We start from the raw sequence: 21873 nt of genomic DNA, 5'->3' as shown, positions 1-21873 counted from the left end.
TAGATAGATACCACAAAGTCGGTCGATAGTCAGAGCTTTCTATTTGAAGCTGGAAAAAAAAGGAGAGAGAGAAAAAAAAAAGAGATAAAAATTATAATTATTGTTACCGAGAAGGGACAAATTCGAGCGTAAAATATGAATAAATTATTATCTCGCACGTTGCAGCGAGCCAGATTTATCACCGTCTCTGTACACGTGAGTAAAACCGTACAGCAGCAGCCCTTCCCAACATTGTGGTTTACCTTCTACGGAAATTGATGCGAGTGCTGTTTAATATGATTTATCGCTGTTATTGTATAAAGCGTAGATATAGATATTGGCGAATGAGAAATTTAAACAAAATAAAAAACAGAGAGAAATAAAAAAAAGAAGAAAGGAAAAAGAAAATCAAAACGGATAACAAGCGAAGGAACAAACACAAAAGTTCAAAACTTTTGTCTCTTTAAAGAAAGAGAGAAAGAAAGAAAGAAAAAAAGAAAAGAAATCACATGTATAACTACATCGTATGTTGAAAATTAATATATCGTATAGATCATAGAACCATATAAAATGAATTGAACGAAAATGAACGCATTAATAGAATAAACACGCACCCATATATATGCACATATCTTTGATATGGAAACAACGACATGATCTCTATCGTTTGTCATTACTCGAGCGTGTCTCTTTTCACGCAAAGTCGATATTATCCGTGTCGTGTATCAACAATACGAAGAATTCGTAGCCGTCGGCACGAATGGCTACTATGTTCTTTTTACGGACGGCTCGTAGAAACGTGCTAAGGTGACTCGATACCTACATGGATACATAGGATACATACAGACATACATACATAGATACAATAGATACATACATACATACATACATACATATCTCGCGACGCGCCACTTCAAAATTCCACTCGCGTGTCCACGCTTTCGTCTTCTCGCAAACACCGTTCTCTCTTCGATAGATCCCCCTCCCTCTCCACCTACCCCTTCCTCATCCCTTCCTTCTTTTCTTTCTTCTTATCTTCGTTTCTTACGCTACGCACGATCTTCTCTTCCGTAAATTCCTCGATAATCACCTTCGCTTTCTTTTCACTTGAAAACGTTCGAATAAATGTTCGTAATGTCCGGACATTATACGTATAAATGTTTCACCGCTAATGCGTTTTTCATTAAACGTATGTATTTATCTTATACTTTGTTACGAATAGTATATCGTTTATATGTACACATATATAGACATATTATAAATTCTAGCTTTTTAGGAGTTATAGAAGGTTATCAATTTTATATTTGACGTGTATTTAATACTATGTATATCGAAATGCGTGAGGTTTTAATAAAACGAGTCAATCGAAATAGAAGCTTTTCCAATTGAGCTTTCATCGATTTCGAGCGATACCACCACCTCGTCGAAAATTTCTACATTTGTACCCCACGCTCTCTGTCTCTGGTTGTGGTTGAAAATCAAAAAAAAAAAAAAAAAGAGAAAAATAAATAAAAAATCAAATCGCCCACTACTCCTAACCATAAATTTACTGTAAATTCTACGTTATCAATTTCTCATATTTATCCAATTTAACCGAGAACATAAACGAAGGTAAACAGGGTAAACGGAGTAAAACCAAAAGCTCATTTGGTTGTTCCTAGTGATCGCAGCACTTATGCTTTCAACATTCAAGAGATTAAGCGAATGAGAACGAGCTTAGTTCTAAAATTTGCGAAAGTGGTATCGTGTAATCCGACACTGATCCTATTTTGAAATTGTGAAAATGTACAATTTTGAAGTTGCAAGAAAACAGACGGAAGATAAGGATTGGGAAGTTAGACCCTTAACAAATTCGTCCTTCTTTTAATTCCTTTCGAATGCCGTATTACTTTTCGATACGTATTACGCTTCGATATGCAAAAAAAAAATTGAGAGAAAAATAGAAAAAGATAGAAAACAGATAAAAAAAAACCTATGAAAAAGATCTTTCTTTTTTTTTTTTTTCTTTTCATCCCCTCATCCCCCTCGTTATTTCCTCCAACGTAGTTACGCGATTATTACAAACGTAATTGTCGCAAGGATAGATACTCACCTGCAAATCCAAGAATGTCGTCTTCTGGGCACGTTGCTTGGTGGGACAAGGAGGAGTGGGGCAGTACCTTTACTTCCGGTGCCACTGCCGGCTCCCCCACCACCATCGCCAGCCGGAAGACGAAGCTCCGGAACTTGAAGGCTGCTCATCGTTGGTCGTCCTATGAGCTTAAAGCTCGAGGTCACCAGCAGCAAAACATTGTCTTCTTCGTTCTCTCCTCATCTCGAACGACTTTATCTTCCTCTTCTATGAACTTCGACATCACTCTTTTTCACTCGTAAAAACGTTCGAGCTAATTGCTTTCCTTCTTCATTTTCGTTGCCGCGAAAAGTCGGAAATATATCACAAACGATTTTCGCGTCATTTCTTTTCCGAAAAATTCGAGGTCAATCCAACGAGCGTGACATCTGTTATTTTTTTTTCATTTGGAAATTTTGTACATTCATTAAATAACGAATGGGAATCGAGAATCGAGAATCGAGAATCGAATTTATTCGAAGATACTTTCATGAAGTCGGAGTTATGTAAAAAGACAGAGAGAGAGAGAGAGAGAGAGAGAGAGAGAAGAAAAGAAAAATAAGAGGAAAAAAGGACAAGATCAAAAAGACATTTTCTTTGTTGATTTACGAATAAAACGTAAGTGATCGTTGACATAAGAGAAGTAACTACTAGCGGCTGGTGCTAAAAACTTTCGATTTATGACAAGGCTAGTGAAGCGCCAGGTTTTCCGATGATACTGTCTGTTTGGTGCTAAAATGTTTTTTTCTTTTTTTTTTCTTCCCTCTCCACGAGCAAACATGACAAGTACGAGAGTAAAGATTAATATAGATCGAGAATGTAAACGAGAGATCTCGGTTCGATGATAAATCATTGATTATTAGTCTAATAGAACGTCAAAGATTTTTCCAACGTGGAGATATAAAAAAGAAAAAGAAAAATAAAAAAGGAAATTAAAAATAAAAATTAAAAAAAAAACCATTTATCTTTCTCCGATCTGAAGTTCGATCTACAGTTCTTCTTTTTCTTTCTTTTTTTTTTTTCAATCGATCGAGACATCAAGCCTGTCCCTAAACTTACTTCATCGTTTACATGAATCGAGTTTATTTAATAAAGATCAGAAAGATTTTCTTCTCGGAGTACGTTGCAATTAGCGAACAAATATGACAATACTGGTAATAATCGTTTCACCGATTATATATCTCTCGGCTTAAAAAACGTTTTATGTCGAGAGGAAGAAGTGATAACTCTTTTGGAATGTTACGAGATTCGACGATAACATCTAACGCGTTCTCGATCATCTATCTAAGTAAATAATTATTCTAGATAACTACCCCTTTAAGAAAGGGCGTGATGCAGCGGCGATGATTTTATTTTTTATTTTATTTTTTTTTTCTATTATTTATAACTCGAGCATTATCGATTACGACGACCTACAAAACATATTCTTATCGCGTTGGTCAAAACGTAATCCTTAACGCTATTTTAACGTTGTTGTTTTTAAGAGAGAGAGAGAAAGAGAGAGAGAGAGAGAGAAAGAAAACAAAACGTAACAGGACAAAAATGGAAACAGAAAAAAGAAAAGGAAAGAAAAGAATTACACGTTTAAACGCAACGTCCTCGCACAAATACGAGCTTAACTGTCGCAGCACGAATGTATCCGATCTTTCCTAGTAAAGACTCGGCGTGAATGCAGCGAGAAATCGGTTAAGTCGCCCATTTGAAATTCAAATGACAAAAGGGAAATACGGTCGGCTGGCGATGCCTTTCCAAGTAACTCGTTATCAAGCTTCGCCCTGCAAGCAAAAGGTTCTCCTACCATCCCTTTACTCCACGTCGAATCTACATTTTATCTCGCGAGAATCGTGTGACTACGAGACGACGCTTTGAACTTTGACTACCACATTGAAAATCGGAAAATATAGGGGTAGGGGGAGAAAAAAGAAAAATAAACAAAATAAAGAAAAAAAAAAAAGAAAAGAAAAGAAAAGAGACAAGAAAAGAAAAGAAAGAAAAATCTTTAGTCGATCGATACACGACGGAAATTTCATATTCCATTATATTTCTCTATTTTATTTTTCTATACTATATTCGATACCGTGTTCGAATGTAACGTAATTAATATTGGCTCGCTTCTGCCTCCATCGTAAGTCCCAACTAAAATCACATTAAGTCGTTTACTGTAAACATAATCCTCGATGAACGTAGGCGTACAACAGCTTCTCAAAGCGTTCTACTCTAAAAGCGTACGACAGTGTAATGAAAATGGCCGCGATTATCTTTCACGGTATCTTTAGTCGTCAGAGGACGAAAATTAAATTTTACGATGAAAAGATCTACGTGATAAAAATATTCGCCATTAGAATGTACGCTTTTGTACGTGATCAAACGAGAAAAGGAAGAAAGAAACGAGAGAAAAAAAGAAGAAAAACAAAACAAACAAGAAAGAAGTTATCCAAGATAACAAGGACAAAATGTTACGGTATTGAATTCGCTAGCGTGTTAGACGATCGATCGATCTGTTTATTCGTACGTGTTTAAAACGATGAAACAAATTATAACGATCCTTATACGCAGTATTATGTCGCTGTAAAATGAGTATTAAACTAGAGTATTAAAAAGGCGAATTCGTAGTAAATTAACGATAATTAAATTACAACTATAATATTATTTAACGATTGATCTTCATTGTATATTCGTTGTATTCGTTTCTACGCAATAAGATGTCGTTAATATATCAAAAAATATCTAATGTGTACGATCAACGCAAGATAATCTGTACTTTCGAACTAAAATGAGCTTGATACAAGCGTCAAAGCTGTTTCAGTTTTCTATCCATGGTACTATATAGGATCCCATTGTAAACAAATGACAGTAACGAGATACAGAGTCCGATTCACAATCCGTTACTAAGAGAAACCGTACGGAATCGTTTTACGATGTTGGTAACACACGCCATTCGTGCATTACACACTGACAAATGTTAATTAAATACCCAAGCTGGAAGAAGAGAGCTAGGAAACGTAAGTTAAACAGTTGCTTGTATCTATCATTAGAGTTACGTGGTAAATACAGTAGAGATACAGTAGAGGTGTACAACGATTGCGTTCTTCTCGTTAATTACGTTCAGATTAGACTGGAGATGAGTAAAACGTAAGGGCGAATCTAAATTGAAATATTTCGTACTTTCGGACACTGTCGTAGTAAAATATTCGAGTCCTTCAACTTGCAAACGAAGCTGGTAACGAAAAAGTCATTTACTTTGTTCTAAATTAATGGATTTTAATCCAATTAAAACTAGTTTAATTAAAATAAAATATATATATTATATATATGCGTGTGTATGCGTGTGCGTGCGTGCACGAGTATACGTTACCTGATATATAAAAAGAAGAAAAATGAAAAGATGGAAAAAGATTGAAGTTAAAACACTTTTCCTTGAGGCTTCGATCTCGTGCCGATGTTCACTTTACTACGATCTAACCGTGACTGTCGCGATCATCTATAGACGAAACAAAGAGGAACGAAATACAGATGAAAAAGAAAAACAGCGGTCACATTGACATAAGAAACGATCAATGATATAAACGACATCCGTATTTACATGTCGACATTGGAAATGTTTTCACATATAACTAATGAAACAAAAGGAATAATAGCATCGTATTGATTTTATGTTTCAATGTAAACATTAAACTTAAGACGATCGAGAGTTATTTACATCAGTTCTAAGAAAGAGGAAAAAAAGAAAAGTAGCATAAGAAGGGAGAATTAGATCATCAGCTATCAACTTTCAATGACGTAATGTGCGAAACAAAAAAAAAAAGAAAAGAAAGAGAAGATTAATAATAATTTTGCATCGTAAGAGTCTTTAAATCTCTCAAGTGAATATTACAAATTAAATCTCAATAATGACGAGGAGTAGCTAATGCATATACAACGTACATATATATGTATATATATATTTATATATATATATATATATTAAATCTACAAAGCATGAAATTTCACGAGGGCAATCCTCGTGTTCTCTCGCTTATCGTTTATTGGTATAATAAAGCGACGACGAGGTATTACGAGGTAAGGATTTGCCGACAAATTGGAAGCATAATTCATATACAAAGCTAACCACTGAATTTTAACCATAAAAATTATCAAACGACCGAGTCAATTACATGTACTTATACATATACATACATGCATATATACGTATCTTCTTTTTTTTTTTTTTTAAACGTTTTCTCGGACAATTAAAATTAATCGTATACATTAGACACGATTGATGCGTTCTTGATTATTAGAAAATTTTAACGAAACGAATTCAGTGAACGTAAAGAACGAAAAAAATAATAAAAATGGGATCCGAGGCATTTTCCTTCGAGGAGACGAAGAAGAAAGAAAACGCAAAATGGATCATTGAAAAAGAAATAAAGATCACATTGGTTTTTTCTTTTTCCTTTTCTTTTTTTTTCTTTCTTTTTTTTTTCTATATCACCGACAACACATACACTTAAAACGCATATGTAGTCACACCCACGACGAGCATAGACAAAAGACAAAGGTAACGACGATGTCGGGGCCTTTTACAAGCAGAGAGAAACAACGATATGAAGCGTAACAATGGAGCTCGAACAAGCATGATAAAACGCGAGTGACGCTTGGTTATAACCGAGCATGATCGATTGTTGCGAAACTACCTCGTACCTGCTAGTTTAAACAATATCTTGTTAAACAAGAGAACCTACAAGAACAATTTTTCATGTTCTTTTTTATTCTATTTTCTTTTTCTCCTTCGTCTTCTCTTTTTTTCTTTTTTTTTTTTACATTCGAATAGACAGAGAAAGAGAGAGAGAGAGAGGGAATATCTCGTTCAAAAATCGTTTCGATGATTTTCCCGAACGAGATTTCGTTCGAAAGTCGTTTCAATGATTTTCCTACGAAGATTTACTACGTTTCATCAATCGTTTTGAATCGAAATAGAAGTAGATTTTACGATTGACAAAGTACTTGATTCGAGAGAGAGAGAAAGCTTGTTACACTTCTCGCATTTTTGACGAAAAGCTTTTGTGGAAAAGTAGCGATTAACGAAGCCGTATATAGTATATAATAGATACGTACGTACATATGTACGAATGTATGTAAGTTACGTACTACGTAAGATCGCGGTTGTAACGAGCAATCTTCGATTGTTTGCAATGATCTCTCTCTTTGAAATTTAGAATCGTTCTATCATTCTGGATATGATCTGTAGTCCATTGAAAGTCGAGGTCAAACGAGATGATCGTTGATAACGTCGATCATCGTAATGTAAATCCTTTATGCAAATCCAACTATGGGAGATAAAAAGAAAAAAAGAAAGAGAAGACGCGTCGGATGGATCTTTGCGATTTTATACTTATTCCCAAGAGTGTCATCGATTCTAGCTGAATCCTTTGTCTTTCTCTTTGTCTTTATCTTTCTTTTTCTTTAAGTTTTGACAACGCTAAGATTAACGAAACTCGTTCGCGTTTTAAAGGTCGAATATCTTCTAACGCAAGAGACACAAAGAGCGAGATACGATTCCGAATTTTCAATTCTTTTTCGACATTCGAATTCAATTCGAGGTGGCACGGTTTACAACGCTTTGAAAATCTCATTGAACTATTCGTATATAAGTCGAGAGACGAATCCACGCGATATCCGTTAAGAAATAGTGCGAATCGTTCGCTCGAGAAATACCATAAAACCCCGAAAAGCGCTATTTTTCTCTTGTCGACGATCAAATGCCATCGAAATAAAAATCTAAGAAAAGCTATTCGTTTTAAGAATCGTATACTTGTTATTATTGTTTCGTTTTGAGGTAACACAAGAGGTATTTTTAAGGGATATGACCAAACGACGTACACGAAATTACTTTACGATCCATCGAAATGTTGTCCCCGTTGGGAAATACAAAAGCTAATCGAATAATCGATTAATCGACGAGAACTTTCAAAACAGAGGAACCAACCAACTGAAACTCTACAATAGCTTTTCACATAGAAAAACCGAAACGAATTTTCCTTTGGTACAAATTTTCTCTTACACTCGTCGTCGTCTATAGTCGATGGTTAATAAGGGCCATCTCAAAGTCGAACTTTTCGCTTACCGACAATATTTAAACTTCAATTTACTCACGGCTGAAAGTTTACCGAGTAACTTCATGCAAATCGAAGAAGACGGAAGTTTAGAAAAAAAAAAGAAAAAGAAATAAGAAAAGCTTCGGAAGACATTTAACTCGGTCCGAAAACTCTATAATCTCTTCGAACGTTTTCTCTGTCACTAGTATTAGTTGTAAAATCGTATTGCGTATCAAAGCTCTCTCTCTCTCTCTCTCTCTCTCTCTCTCTCTCTCTCTCTCTCTCTCTCTTTCTCTCACTTTTTTTCTTACACTCTCACGCACGTTTTCGTTTCCCACGTCGAAACTGTATTTTAAAGAAAATCTTCGAAAGAGGAAGGAAAACCTCGACGCCTTTATTTCTTTCCTCGACGATTTTTCGATTACAGCGGCGTTAAAAAAAAAAGAAAAAGGAAAAAAAATATTAAAAAGAAAGTAGTAAAAAATAAATAAATAAGGAAGAAAAAAAGAATAATCTTTACGAGGATCAGATTTAGTTGGAAACTTTAATACAATATTCCGTCGACTTGTGATTTTGCATTAAAATACGTCATATTACTTTTCTTTACTCGACAATAACGAAAACGACGAAGACGACGTAGTTGAAAAAGAAAGAGAGAGAGAGAGAGAGAGAAGGACCGAGAGAAAAAGAGTGACAGAGAGAGAGAGAGAGAGAGAGAGAGAGAGAGAGAGAGAGAGAGAGAGAGAGAGAGAGAGAGAGAGAGAGAGAGAGAGGAGGGCGTGGGGATGAGAAGGAGGGAGATTAACTAAACAACGAATAAACTAACTACGTATATGCACACGTGGGCGCGAACTATTCATTACCCTTGGACATTTAGAAAAGTCAACAGTGATGACGACGACAATGTTTCAAAACAAAACGTGATATTATTTATCGTTAACCGTGTATCATCCTTTGGACAGCCGTCATCTAACTTTGTTAGAGAATTCTTTCGACGATGCGAATTGCACGTATCTAACTACGTATATCCCAGGTATACCAATATGTAATAAAACTACGTATGTACGTTAAACTATGTACGTACGTACGTACGTATGCATGTAGGTACGCACGTAGCAAATGTGTAATCTCGCCAAACACAAAACCTACAGATCGCGACCTACATTTTCCTGGACAGTTCGTCGAAGACGATCATTCATACATTACAAATCTCACGTATCCCAATTGATTTCGCGAAAAAAAGCGATGACAAGGAAAGAATAATATTCAAAGGAACAGAAACTCTGCTTTATCCGTTTCTTTCTTATTCACTTTTTTCATTCTTTCTTTCTTTTTTTTTTAATACGTCGATGATAAATGGAGAAAAGAAAAATTACAATGTATTCAATTAATCAAATAGAAATCTACTTCTGTCAAATTTCGAGACTTCATTAGGACAATATTTCAAATGTCAGGAATCGATAAATTTCGTACGAGAATGCGTTCTCTTTCTCTCTCTCTCTCTCTCTCTTTCTCTTTCTCTTTCTATTCGAAACCCGTGCAATTTCGCAAAACGAACGACATCAGGAAATTATAGGCAACGTGACGCTACCGTAACGTCGTTCGTGAAATATTCGAGCTCGCGGTTATGGATGCGATCATCGCGATTCGCCGAAACGCTCCCAATGAAATGTTCCATCAACCGCATACGAATTCCCTTCGTCCTACGTACGATCCTAGGGTACGACCCTTGGAATGTCCATCATCCCAATCATTACCCAGACGAATCTATCGCAAACTAGAAGCTACTTTGATGATTACCAAATCGATGGACTCGAATATCTATGAACCGTGAATTTTCCTGTGGTTTGAAATTATTAGAAAGTAATAAAAAAGATAAAGTGAGATAGGGATAGATATAGAGACAGAAACAGAGAGAGAGAAGAAAACATTTATTTTGATTAAAATAGAATAACCAATGAAGAAAATGAAACGGAATGTAAAGGAAACAAGATCGAAGTTATTCTTGATAATAATTAGAAAAAAGAAAAAAAGCAAAGAGGAAGAAATAAATGCAAAAGAAAAGACGTCGTCGAAACTATCGATCTTATTTTCATTCGTGAATCATCGTATAATGGGGGCTTCTCATTCCCCTTTTGAAAGCTTCCGATTTCGCTCGACGTAGGATTTAGCCTACTCGACTCGATTGGATGACTCGCGATATGGTTGGTGTCACAAAAGAGGGATGCTTCCATCCTATGCCTTTTTCGCCCTTTGAAACCCTTAGAAAGACAATTTTAGTATCGGTTAGCAGAGCCTTCCGTTTGTTAAGAAGAAAAGAAAGATCGCGTGACAGAGACAGAGAGATAGAAAAAGAGAGAGAGAAAGACAGTCAGACAGACAGAGACAAACAATTAACCTTTGCCGCGAAATCCGAGTCTCACTTTTGTTCCCGGTGGTCTAGGCTTTGGCGTGCGTGCGCACACAATCTAGTAGTACTAATTAACTCTTTAGAGACAGAGTCGAGACTGAACAACGAACGAACTGGACGGTGAACTTGGTTGATGAACTTTGTATACATCTCTACGTTGTATACATCTCTCTCTCTTTCTCTCTGTTTCTCTCTATCTTTGTCAATGAATAAGAAGATTGCTGACCTTCAATGACCTTACGATCGTTTAAAAATTCACAAATAAAAATATTTTCCTACTGGCCTGTTAACTGTACGTTGATAAATATGCATACATGTACATGAAATATCATCGATATGTATGCAGAATATATAGTGCGTCTAGATAAGAGGAATTCTGGCGAATACAAAACGATTGGCCAAAGGCAACGATTATCTCCGTCGAAAATAGAGAGAGAGAGAGAGAGAGAGAGCGAGAGAAAGAGAAAGAGAGATGGAGAATAGATGAGAGTAGTTACAGCTATTCTCTAATCCACTTCGACTCCTAGTTCATGCCGGCCTCCATTGTCGAGAACGATGGTAATGTGTAACAAATCCAATAAAGCCCAAGGGAAATACGTAGGTATGCGAAAATAATAAAAGGTAAAATTAATTATAGCGATATTAATCTCTCTAATGTTGTGGATAGATAATTATTTCAAAGACCGATTATTTGATATCGTCGATATTAGTTGGAAAATTCAAAATACGTACGTACGTACGTACATACATAGGTATATATGTGGAAAAGAGCGAGAAGGAAATGACGATAGCTATTATTCGATATTTCATAAGTATTTCAAAAAAGAAAAAAATAGATATCAGAAACAATTATCGCGAAGCATTTAAAAGGGTTTAAGGAAACGTCCGATGATGTGGCTCATTATGATACGTACGGCACGAGCCAATGTTTATTTCCTCTTGAACTAACCTCCCGTTGACTCGAGAGGAAGAAGCGGCCTGTGAAAGGGTGCTAAAAGGTTATAATAAAAATATGGCGAGGGTAAAGCTTATCATTTTCTCTTTCCATCCTTTTCTTTCTTCTCTCTCGGTCGTCGAAGCCGAGGGCTTATGTGCAGAGATTTCCGCATGAGCTTTCTCGTAACAACGTTGTTTCCTCCACAACACGACACATAACGACGGCAAAAGAGTGAAAGAGAGAGAAAGAGAGAGGAAGAGTGATATAGAGAGAGGGAAGAGAGCGAGAGAGAGAGAGAGAGAGAGAGGAATACAGACAGAGAGTAACAGTAGGTCGCAAAAACGTGTACACCGATATGACGCTACCACGCCCTAATTTCTTTCGCACGACAAAGCGATTACAAGGTTGCGCGCGCGCGCGTGTAACACTTGCATCGTCCATCGACACGTTAAATCACATCGTCTCTCTCTCTCTCTCTCTCTCTGTCTCTCTTTGTATCATCCATAAACCGATCGATCGATCGCCAATTCGATATTCTTTTCACGTTACCGCTTCGTTCACGAACCACTCTTTAAATCTATCTCCGTGAGTTGGAGGGTTCAAAGGTCAAACAGTTCCATATCCACTCGCATTTCAACCTGTTCTCTCGTACGCACACAGTTCCCATAACAGTTCGGTCTCCGCCGAGCGAGATTTTTATCGAGAAAGCTTTTCATATTCCTCTTATTCTTATTCTTATTCTTATTCTTATTCTTATTTGTATTCGTATTCGTATTCGTATTCGTATTCGTATTCGTATTCTGATTCTGATTCTTCTTTCTCATTTTTCTTCTTCCACGACTATTTTCTTCTTTTAGTTCGACGATTCGAGATAAATCTTCGGTTCGTTCAAGTTTTTTGCTATTTCGAAGATCATTTTTTAAAAAGCACGATAATTGATCGAAAGCGAATACGTAATCGACACGGGTCTCTCGTTCTTAGTCATTTTTCAAATTCACGATAGAGAAAGGATGATAGTTGTTCGATACGAGGGGCGTAAAGTTTGAAACGTTCGATTCCTTTTTTTTTTCTACGATCGCAAGTAGAAACGTTTCTCTTTGATCGGACGTACGTACGTAATAAATTCGATGAATAGTCATAAATATGTAAAATAATCGAGAAATATGAGAAAAGTTTAATCTATGAATCGATATCGCATTAGGTTCGTCGAAATCGCCGTTACAAAGCCATTAGTAATTATACTAATCGTAAGCTGCAAGCAACGACAGGGAACGTTTGAAATACCTATGGATATTGCTTGGTAAACGCCTTTTAGGCACCGCAATCATGCATCCAAATAACGAGTACGATCGTGCTGGACATACCAAATGCGTTTGTTCGTTGAGCTCGACACGACTGTGGTTGACAAAACGCGATAAGAGTCTGACGGTTTGCAACGGCCGTGGCATGAAATTCATTACCGTTCATCTTGAATATACCGATAGAATGATTGTATGCGTACGAGCGTATATGTGTTCGTGCATGCACGTGTAACTGCATGTAATTCAACAAATTGTTTCGAAGCTGCCTTGGACAGTTCGCTGGTACGATTTAATAAATCGTTTACAAAAGACTATGTTGTTTTCCCGTGTCGAAGACGACAATAATAATCGATCTCTCGTTATTTAAATGATCGCGCAAAGAGGATATGACGTCGAATCGATGAAGTATGTAATATAACGAACAAATGAGATAGTGTCGATTCGTGAAAGAGATGAACGTGACAAATGAACGTTCCAAATGTACTTTCTCTTCTTCTCTCTTGTATTCTTGTATTAATGTATCACAATCATACCTGGATCGTGTATGGTGAGACACGAGTCAATTTGCTAACGCCAAGGATATATGTATGTATGCTGAATTAATTATTACTTTCTGTCATAACCATGACATCTTGGATACTTCATCCCCACGTTATATTTGCAATGGTTCGTTGTAAAGACGAAGAGAACGAAGAAGAAGACGAAGAAGGAGAAAAAGATAAGAGTAAAAAAAAAAAAAGAAAAAAGAAAAAAGAAAAAGAAATGTCGTACGTGTATTTATCCACGTGGCAAGGACGCAAAGATAAGAATAAAAATCACGGTACCAACCAACGAGCTTAATTGCTAGTATCATAATTTATAGTTATGAAATGGTGTCCATACGAACGGAATAATTAAGATTAACAGCGCGTATGAAAAAGCAGCCTACGTGTTTCTTCTCAACGTCAAATAAGCTCATAATCGACAGGATAGTTTATCATAGTCAACGTTTCGAACGCTCGTGATAACGTATAATTTTGCACGATTTCTTGTCGTCTCTTAACGATATTGCACTTCCACCTTCATATTGCATTATTAATGATAACAACTTCATTTCGCTTTTTCTTCGATCTAAAATCACAAAAAAAGAAAAAAGAAGAAAAGAAGCAAAGAAGAATACAAAAAAAAATCTCGTAAGAAGGACAAAACAATTTCTAATTCTCTGTATCGTTCTCTTACGTATTTCCGAAACGTATTAGTCATGTCATGAAAATAAAAGAAAGTAGAATAAGATAAAAAGAGAAGAAAGAAAGAAAGGAAAAGAAAAAATAAAATGAAAATATAAAAAAAGTTATAAATAATAAAATAAATTGGATTACGCAGATTTGTAGAAAACGTCACGGTGTTGTTCTCAACAAGACAAACACATTCTCGGTCTCTTCTGCTGCTTCTCCTCCTCCTCCTCCTCCTCCTCCTCTTCTCTCTCTTTTTCTATCTATCTATCTATTTATCTCTATCTCTCTTAGTCATTTTCTCTTACGAGAGAAGCTCGCTTATGTTTACGTCACAACGTATCAATATTAGCATGGCATCATTGGAGTCTCTGCGTCCATTTGCCGAATGTAGTATCTATAACCGATCGTGTGTCAGAGCGTGTTATGTCCATAGATTGTTGGTAAACCACATGTCATCCATAGCAGAGAGCTATCGATCAAATTGCTAAAATCGTTCGCAAAAGCTTTAAGATTTTCCAAAGGAAAGTCGTGCACGAAGGAGTGTGTCGTCGGAGTTTGTCGCGTTGTTGACTCGATTTTTTTTTTTCTTTTTTTCTTTACGAACATACCACCAAAGGTGGAAAAAAAGAAAAGAAGAAAAAAAACGAGAGAATGTGCAGCCAGAGCGGCACTTTGGATTACACGTTTTCCACTTGTCGCTGATCCGACAACGACGACGACGACGACGACGACGACGAAGACGAGCTTTATCTCAGAAACTTGCACTTCTATACCACTTTTCTTTATACTTAAGAGGACATACCCGCCGCATTTACGTTCTTTCGACAAGATTCAAGGGCAAGTTAAAAATCGGCCCTGTTCTAAGCTCCCCGAATCTATCGAGCGTCCATCGCGAACATTTTTGTAGTTGCATTTACCACTGCAAGAAAGACGTTGGCATGAAATTATTTTATCGAGTGGAAGTTTTCACCCTTTCTCGATACATCTAACAACGGTTCATTGGTAAATCTGATTTTTCTCTCAAATTCCAAAGTTGAGAGAAAAAAGTGGCAGACGGACAGACAGATGGATAAATAGACAGATAGACTGACGGGTAGACGCATAGACAGAGAAACAGAAAGAGAGACAGAGAGAGAGAGAGAGAGAGAGAGAGAGAAGGAAAATTTACTAGTTCAATATCCACAAAATATCAGATGTTTCTTTCTTTTATTGTTCTTTAGTGAGCAAGGAATTGCATTTTCATTCGCGGATAAAATAAGATTAAGAAAGAAAGAAATTTATCTTATCATGAATTGGTGCGTATAGTCGGTGGTTTTGAGGAATTTAAGGAGGAAAAAAAAGAAAAAAAAATAAAACCAAAAAAGAAAAAGAGAGAGAGAGAGAGAGAGAGAAAGAGAGCGATAGATAGAGATAGAGAAAGAAAGAGAAAAAATATTTCATTCAACGCGAAGAAGACGGCTTGCAAATTACGCGCATGAATGAGCCGTAAAAAGCCTCTCTTATTGCGACGCTCTGATGAACATGAGAAAAAGTGTACGATACGGAGAGAGAGAGAGAGAGAGAGAGAGAGAGAGAGATAGAGAGAGACAGAGAGAGAAGTGGGGGGAGGATGAGGGTGGTTAAAAACCGGATGGATTTTAACTTTCAGAAAAAGACCTTGGTGCATTGATTTTTGCGACATTCTATGACGTAAATTGTTAACGTCGTATCCCGATATAAGAAAATCGTTTCATATACATAATATATACGTACATAATAACATTATTTATAATAGAAATTATATATGAATATGTATATACACACACCCACTCGCAGCAGACATATACACACACGTATACTGAGATCGCGACAAACAAAGAGCATTAATAATCGAATTAGCTAGCAATCGTCAAACAATCGGTAATTATGTTCTGTAGAATGAAAAATATGAAACTGATCGTTATGCAAATTTTGCAATAATAACAAGAGCATACCATTAACTCGATTCTTTGGCGGCTTCTTTGCTTTCCGATACCCATTTCACGATTACGTTTTCTTTCTCTCTCTCTTTCTCTCTTTTCTCTCTCTCTGTTCTCTTCTCTCTTTATGTCTTACTTGTTTTCGTCACATAGTAAACTAGTTTATCATGACGAATCCCACTATGTAAGCGTATTAACTGTTATATTATAACAGAGGAAAGTCAATACTATAGTTTCTTCGTAGTAATTCACGACGAAACGAAGAAACAAATAGGTTCAACCATGCATTGAATTCAATTTTCTCGCGATGAAATAATTCAAGGGTCATTCGTATTAATTTTACAAGCTGAGAAACATATATGTAAGAGTATTGTTAATCGTTAAACAATTCAACCATGAAATCATGAAAAAATTCACGCGTATCGATAATAACGCGACATGATATATCGAGAGAATGTTACGTCTTCAACGAACGAGTTTATAAAAAAGAATGAACGAACGAACTAATGTAAAAAAAGAAGAATAAAGAAAGAAAAGAAAAAGAAGAGAAAACTTGGTATTTGTAGGATGAACCAGCTTAGTACTACTTACGTACTATCAACGTACATACACGCTAACGAATGTTGCAAAACTCTAATTCGCTAAGGTTCATACGCACGAAATGAGAAAGCACTTGGAGAGATTTAGTAAAGTTGTGTGTACGTGTGTACGTATATACGTGGGCGAATATAACTCACGAGAAAGCTGACAGAATATTTTATCGTATTCGAATCTAAAGTCGATCGACAATGCACGCACGACGAAGTCAGAACGAAAAGTCGAAGTAACGAAGACCATTGAAGAACGCAAGCGTACTACTATAGCTCAATGCTCTCGTTCCAAAAGCTTCTCGAGAATACTCGTTCTACTGGTGAACAATGAATAAAATACATATGTATGTATATTACATTGCTGCAAGAAGAAAGAAACATAGTAGAGAAAAGGAGAGAAAGAGAGAGAGAGAGAGAGAATGAAAAAAAAAAAAATAAAAATAAAAAGAATATAAAGAAAATGAAAAGAACAACTAAGGCAAATAACGAGAAAGTGCCTTATAACTCTCTCTCTCTCTCTCTCTCTCTCTCTTTTTCTTTTTCTTTCTTTCTCTATCTCTCTTACTCTAATTATCGTAATTAAGACATGCTAGATGGTAGTTTGTAGTACCTTGCCAAAGGAATTTCCTTTTCTATGCGCTTGGATTCATCTACTGATTTCATTAAAAATACTCTGCGTATAATAATTTCTTTTTTTTTTCCCCGCAAAAGCATACTAATGGCGAATAATAATATGTCTCGAGAACGAACGAGACTTAGATATACAGACGAAAATTAAACGACGATGAAAGAAATGAAAGAAATGTAAGAGTAACATCGTAGATCGTATCTGAATCAAGAAACCTACAATAGAAATGGAATTTATGAAGAGATGATGTTCCTGGGGTAACCGAGTAGCAAATTATGGAAAGATCATTCCGATCGTGAAATTTGAAAAGGATGTAACGAGGAATCAAAATAAAATAAAATAAAATAAAAGAAAATGAAATAAAAGAAAATAAAATGAAATAAAATGAAATAAAATAAAATAAAATGAAAGGAAAGAAAAGAAAAGAAAAATTTTTTTATCGGTAAACGGAACGTTCTCTCTCTCTCTCTCTCTCTCTCTCTCATCGTCATATTTTTGTGACTCCCATGAAGCAGAATTTGCAACGACCTTTTCACGATCATCTAGTCGAAAGATTTTTCCTAAGAGATATTGTCATCCTTCTTTCTCTCTCTCTCTCTCTCTCTCTCTCTCTTTCTCTCTCTCGTTCTTTATTGTTATTCGTGCAAACGAAAGAATATACTCGTTGTACTTGAAAGCGAGCTTGTCGCTCGTATTGACTGACAGTTTCGATTTCAAAATACTTTTTCCTTCGTCCAGCTGAGAATGGAGAAGAAAAGAGACAAAGAGATACAAGAAGAAGAAGAAGAAGAAGAAGTAGAAGAAGACTAGGAGAAGAAGGAAGAAGAGGAAGAAGAATGAGCCGATGTCAAATAAGAGGGAAAATATTCGACCTCTCCTCTAACAGACTGCATTAAATCTAACGATAGATCATTTTTCTACTTTGAATATTTATCATCCCTATCTTCTTGCCCTTTTAATGATGCAACCATGACGGATCATACGTTAAAAAAAGGAAAGAAAAGAGAGAGAGAGAGAAAAAGGAAAAGAAAATAAAAAAAGGAAGAAAATAAAAAAAATTAATAAAAATATAAAGATTCGTAAGACTCGTACGAAATTTTTTTTTAACGCAAATTTTTAGCGCGAATCTTACTACGAAACTTTACCTTTAAATATGACGGTCCGTTGAAATGGATAAAAAAAAAAATAAAATAAATAAATAAATAAATAAAAGATAAAAAAGACAAAACGAAAAGAAAAGAATTCTCCTCTCGAATATTTCTATACATCGAACGGAACGATAGAGATTAATTTCAAATCTCGATTCGGTTCACACCGCTGCTTCCGATTAAAGTAATTCGATGAAAACTCTTACCAAGAACAATGTCATTGATTTTCGAGACGAATCAATTTTCTACTATCACGATGAATAGGAAGGAAGAGAAAGGGATACGAAAGAGAACGTAGAGATGATGTAGAGACTTAGATTTATCGCAATACGCAAGTTGAAATTCGTTGCCATTCAGAAACCGCGTCTGCGTCAGACATTTCTCTTTCTCTCTCTCTCTCTCTCTTTTCTAATATAATCAATTCGTGATTCCAAGGCGTGAAATCATATCGAGAATCATGCCGAAACAATTATCGTAGTTTGTCTTATCTCGACTGAACTTTAATGGACACGAAATTTAAAACGCATACATTATTTATTCATTCTCAATCTTTCTTTAATCACTTTCTCTTTCTCTCCCTCTCTTCCTCTCTCTCTCTTTCTCTCTCTATCTATTTATTCGTCCTTGCCTCTATCCGATTAGTATTACTCGATCAAGAATTTCCATGCACGTACGACCTCCGAGCCGCACATAGCATTTAAATGGCTTTCGACTATCCATATCGTGCGTGTAATAAGTACTTCTTACGAACTCGGAAGGATCGTTAACCCTTTACGTTTACTATCCTTTTACATTAGATTATTCCTGAATATTCGGTCTTTGACTCGATTAAATCAATCCCATCGTGCATGGAAAGAACGCGACGGATTTTAACATACCGACGATGTACATACGTCCGAGTGAATTTCCAAAAGATTCAATCTTAGTCGAGTTTAATGTCATCCGATGATTTACGGTCCATCGTTTGTAATGATTTACGACATACTAAGACACGAGTCATCGTTTTGATCTTTTTTCTTTTTTTTTTTTTTCTGTTTTTTTTTTAAGATAACGCACGACCGATCGTATTCCGATCACGTGAAATGTATCTGACTGAGTGATTTTTTTGTATTTTTTTTTTTCATGACGATAAAGTCAGGTATAAGAGAAAAGAGAAAAGAAGGGGGGAGGGGGCAAAAAACACGGGGCGGCAGGAAAAATGAAATGTATATAAAGCGACGAGCTTTAACGAGATAATAAATGAATTCAGATTAAATTTTTCACTTTTTTTTTAGCACGTCTCTCAACCAAGAAAATTTATCGTTAAGCCTTTCGCGTCGACGTTCAACGATTCCCTTAGGGTCTACACGAGAATGGCATTACGCCATCTTACGTTCAAATATCCTAGCATTTTTCATGGGAACTCGCGAAGGTACCGTTAGAAACTTGTCGAACTTTCCTAAGACGGTTCTTCCCAATATATGCAAGATGTTACTTAATGCATGGTACATAGAAAACGACGTTGAACGAACTAGGTATATACATACGCAACTTTACATATTCGAGTTATGAATGATGATGGGAGAAAAAAGAGATAGAAAAAGAGAGACAGAGAGAGAGAATGTAGAAATGCGAAAGCAAAAAAAAAAAAAGAAGAAAAAACACGTGCATAGAGGAGAAAAAATAACGTAGAATGTTTGCGCTATTTCAACGCGTCTTTGCACTTTCGCGCATTATCTAACAATGGGAAATATGTTTTAACGATCCCAAGCTTCGTGCCGACGCTTGCAGTGTTCCGCTCGTGACGCATTACGTTATGTTTGTTAGAAAAATAAAAAAAAGAAAAAATATAAAGAAAATAAAAAAGAATATAAGGAAAGGGCGTATATATCCGTCGCTCTTAAAGAAGAAAAAGAAAAAAGGATACCTAGGAAATATCCTCGGTTATTGAAATATCGGGATATGAGGAAAAGTGTGTAATGTCGGACTTTGTTTGGAAAGCTGTGAGAGAGATGATGGATTCCTATTTTCATTTATTCGAAAAAAGAGAAATAAAGGATAAATAAAACGAAAGGGAAATAAGAAGAAAAGAAAAGAGAATGAAGAATAGCTTTGTACTTTACTTTGAAAAGGGAGCTCTTCGTGAAATAATTTTGGTTGTCCGATGAAAATGATTACGGTGAAGAAACACGGTGATGAGCGATCGCCGATTGATGCATCAATTACGTGAACGTTTATGGAGAACGAAAATAAGATGGAGAGAGAAGAGGAAAACGGAGAGAGAGAAAGAGAAAGAGAGAGAAAATGAGAAAGATAAATGGATTGAAAAAAGAGAAAAAAGAAAGAAAGAAAGAGAGATGAAAAAAGAGAGAAAGAAAGAAAACTTCGCGACGCTCGTTATCTATATACGCATTAAATCTAACACTTGTTCAATTATCAAAAGAAAAGAGATGTTATAGAGTGACTATCTCTATCTTTCTCTTTTAATCTAGCTTTTCCATGTATAACGCATAACCCAGCGCCATTTCTCGGACAGAAGTCCTCAACTTCGACAGCTCTTGGCGTATCGCGAGGGTATCTAATCGAGGGAGGAAATGAAAGTAAAAGAAAAGAAAAGAAAAGAAACGAAAGGGAAAAAGAAGTAGTAAAAGAAGTAGAAAAAGAAAAAGAAAGGAAAAAAAATAGAAAGAGGAAGAAGTTTCTTCTCTTTTAGGAAGCTTTCCGCGTACCGTCGCGTAACTTCGGCCACGCTCGGGATTTCGCTGAATCTTGTCGTCGAGCCTCTCCTCGCTTTGTCGTCGTCGTCGTCGTCGTCGTCGTCGTCGTCGTCGTCGTCGGCTTTCCCTCACATCGTCGTCGTCGTCGTCGTCGTCGTGCTTCACGCAAGCACATCTTTTCGGCACGTTCTCACACGAAGCACATTTCTCTCCTCGACGTACGAGACCTTCGCTTGATCATCGTCGTCTTTCGGAGAAGCTTACAAAGCTCACTTTTCTACTTTCTATTGTGAAGATACGGACAGAGACAAAGAGAAAGAGAGAAAAAGAGAGAGAGAGAGAGAGAGAGAAAGACAGAGACCTTTCGAAGAGATCGTGAACCTTTTTAAGTTCGAGGATTTGAAGGAAGAAAAAAAAAGTAAAAGAAGAGAGAGAGAGAGAAACGATAGGGAAGAAGGACGAAGAACAAAGAGGGGAGGAGGGAGAGGGAGAGGGGGAGGAAAATGGGAAAAGGGGAAGGGGAAAAAAGGGAAATAAGGGATGAAGGCAGAAAATGATAAAACAGTAACTTCCAACTTTTCAATCAGCTTATTCGTTCTAGCATATCGTTTAACGAGCTAAGAATGATAACGACGATAAGGAGGAAGAAACTAAATGAAGGAGACGATAGAAGAGAATGGGACGGGTGATTTTGAGGGATGTGGGACGGGGATGGTATCGAGGGGTGGGAGAAAAACAATGGTGACGAAAACTAGGAGATCAAGACACCATAAAACGTCGTCGTCGTCCGGCAAAAGAGTAACGCGACGCGAGCTACTCCTCGCC

General features: G+C 36.4%; 2 protein-coding genes across 4 annotated transcripts in view; both read right to left on the bottom strand.

Moving 5' to 3' along the window:
• The window catches only part of LOC127065368 (cAMP-specific 3',5'-cyclic phosphodiesterase), a 179516-nt gene extending 160938 nt beyond the window's left edge, over positions 1 to 18578 (bottom strand). The window contains exons 1-2 of the mRNA XM_050997593.1: positions 18559 to 18578; positions 2072 to 2478 (exon numbers count right to left, since the gene is read on the bottom strand). Coding sequence (XP_050853550.1) covers positions 2072 to 2220 — 149 coding nt within the window. The 5' untranslated portion in view covers positions 2221 to 2478; positions 18559 to 18578. The remainder of the gene's footprint in view (positions 1 to 2071; positions 2479 to 18558) is intronic.
• LOC127065371 (uncharacterized) overlaps positions 8507 to 21873 on the bottom strand; it is a 28195-nt gene continuing 14828 nt past the window's right edge. Inside the window, exons 3-7 of one of the 3 annotated variants that reach the window (XM_050997617.1) lie at positions 21061 to 21332; positions 14831 to 14947; positions 14173 to 14422; positions 11491 to 11554; positions 8507 to 8566 (exon numbers count right to left, since the gene is read on the bottom strand). The gene's annotated coding sequence lies outside the window, so the exon portion shown is untranslated. Of the gene's footprint in view, positions 8567 to 11490; positions 11555 to 13387; positions 13925 to 14172; positions 14423 to 14830; positions 14948 to 16122; positions 16184 to 17279; positions 17420 to 21060; positions 21333 to 21873 lie in introns of those variants that run through there. The other 2 variants (XM_050997616.1, XM_050997615.1) reach the window with 2 other exon arrangements.

This window comes from Vespula vulgaris, chromosome 7 (genome assembly GCF_905475345.1).
Source record: "Vespula vulgaris chromosome 7, iyVesVulg1.1, whole genome shotgun sequence".
Taxonomy (NCBI): domain Eukaryota; kingdom Metazoa; phylum Arthropoda; class Insecta; order Hymenoptera; family Vespidae; genus Vespula; species Vespula vulgaris.
The sequence above is the reverse complement of the archived record's forward strand: the minus strand, read 5'-3'. Positions and strand labels throughout refer to the sequence as shown.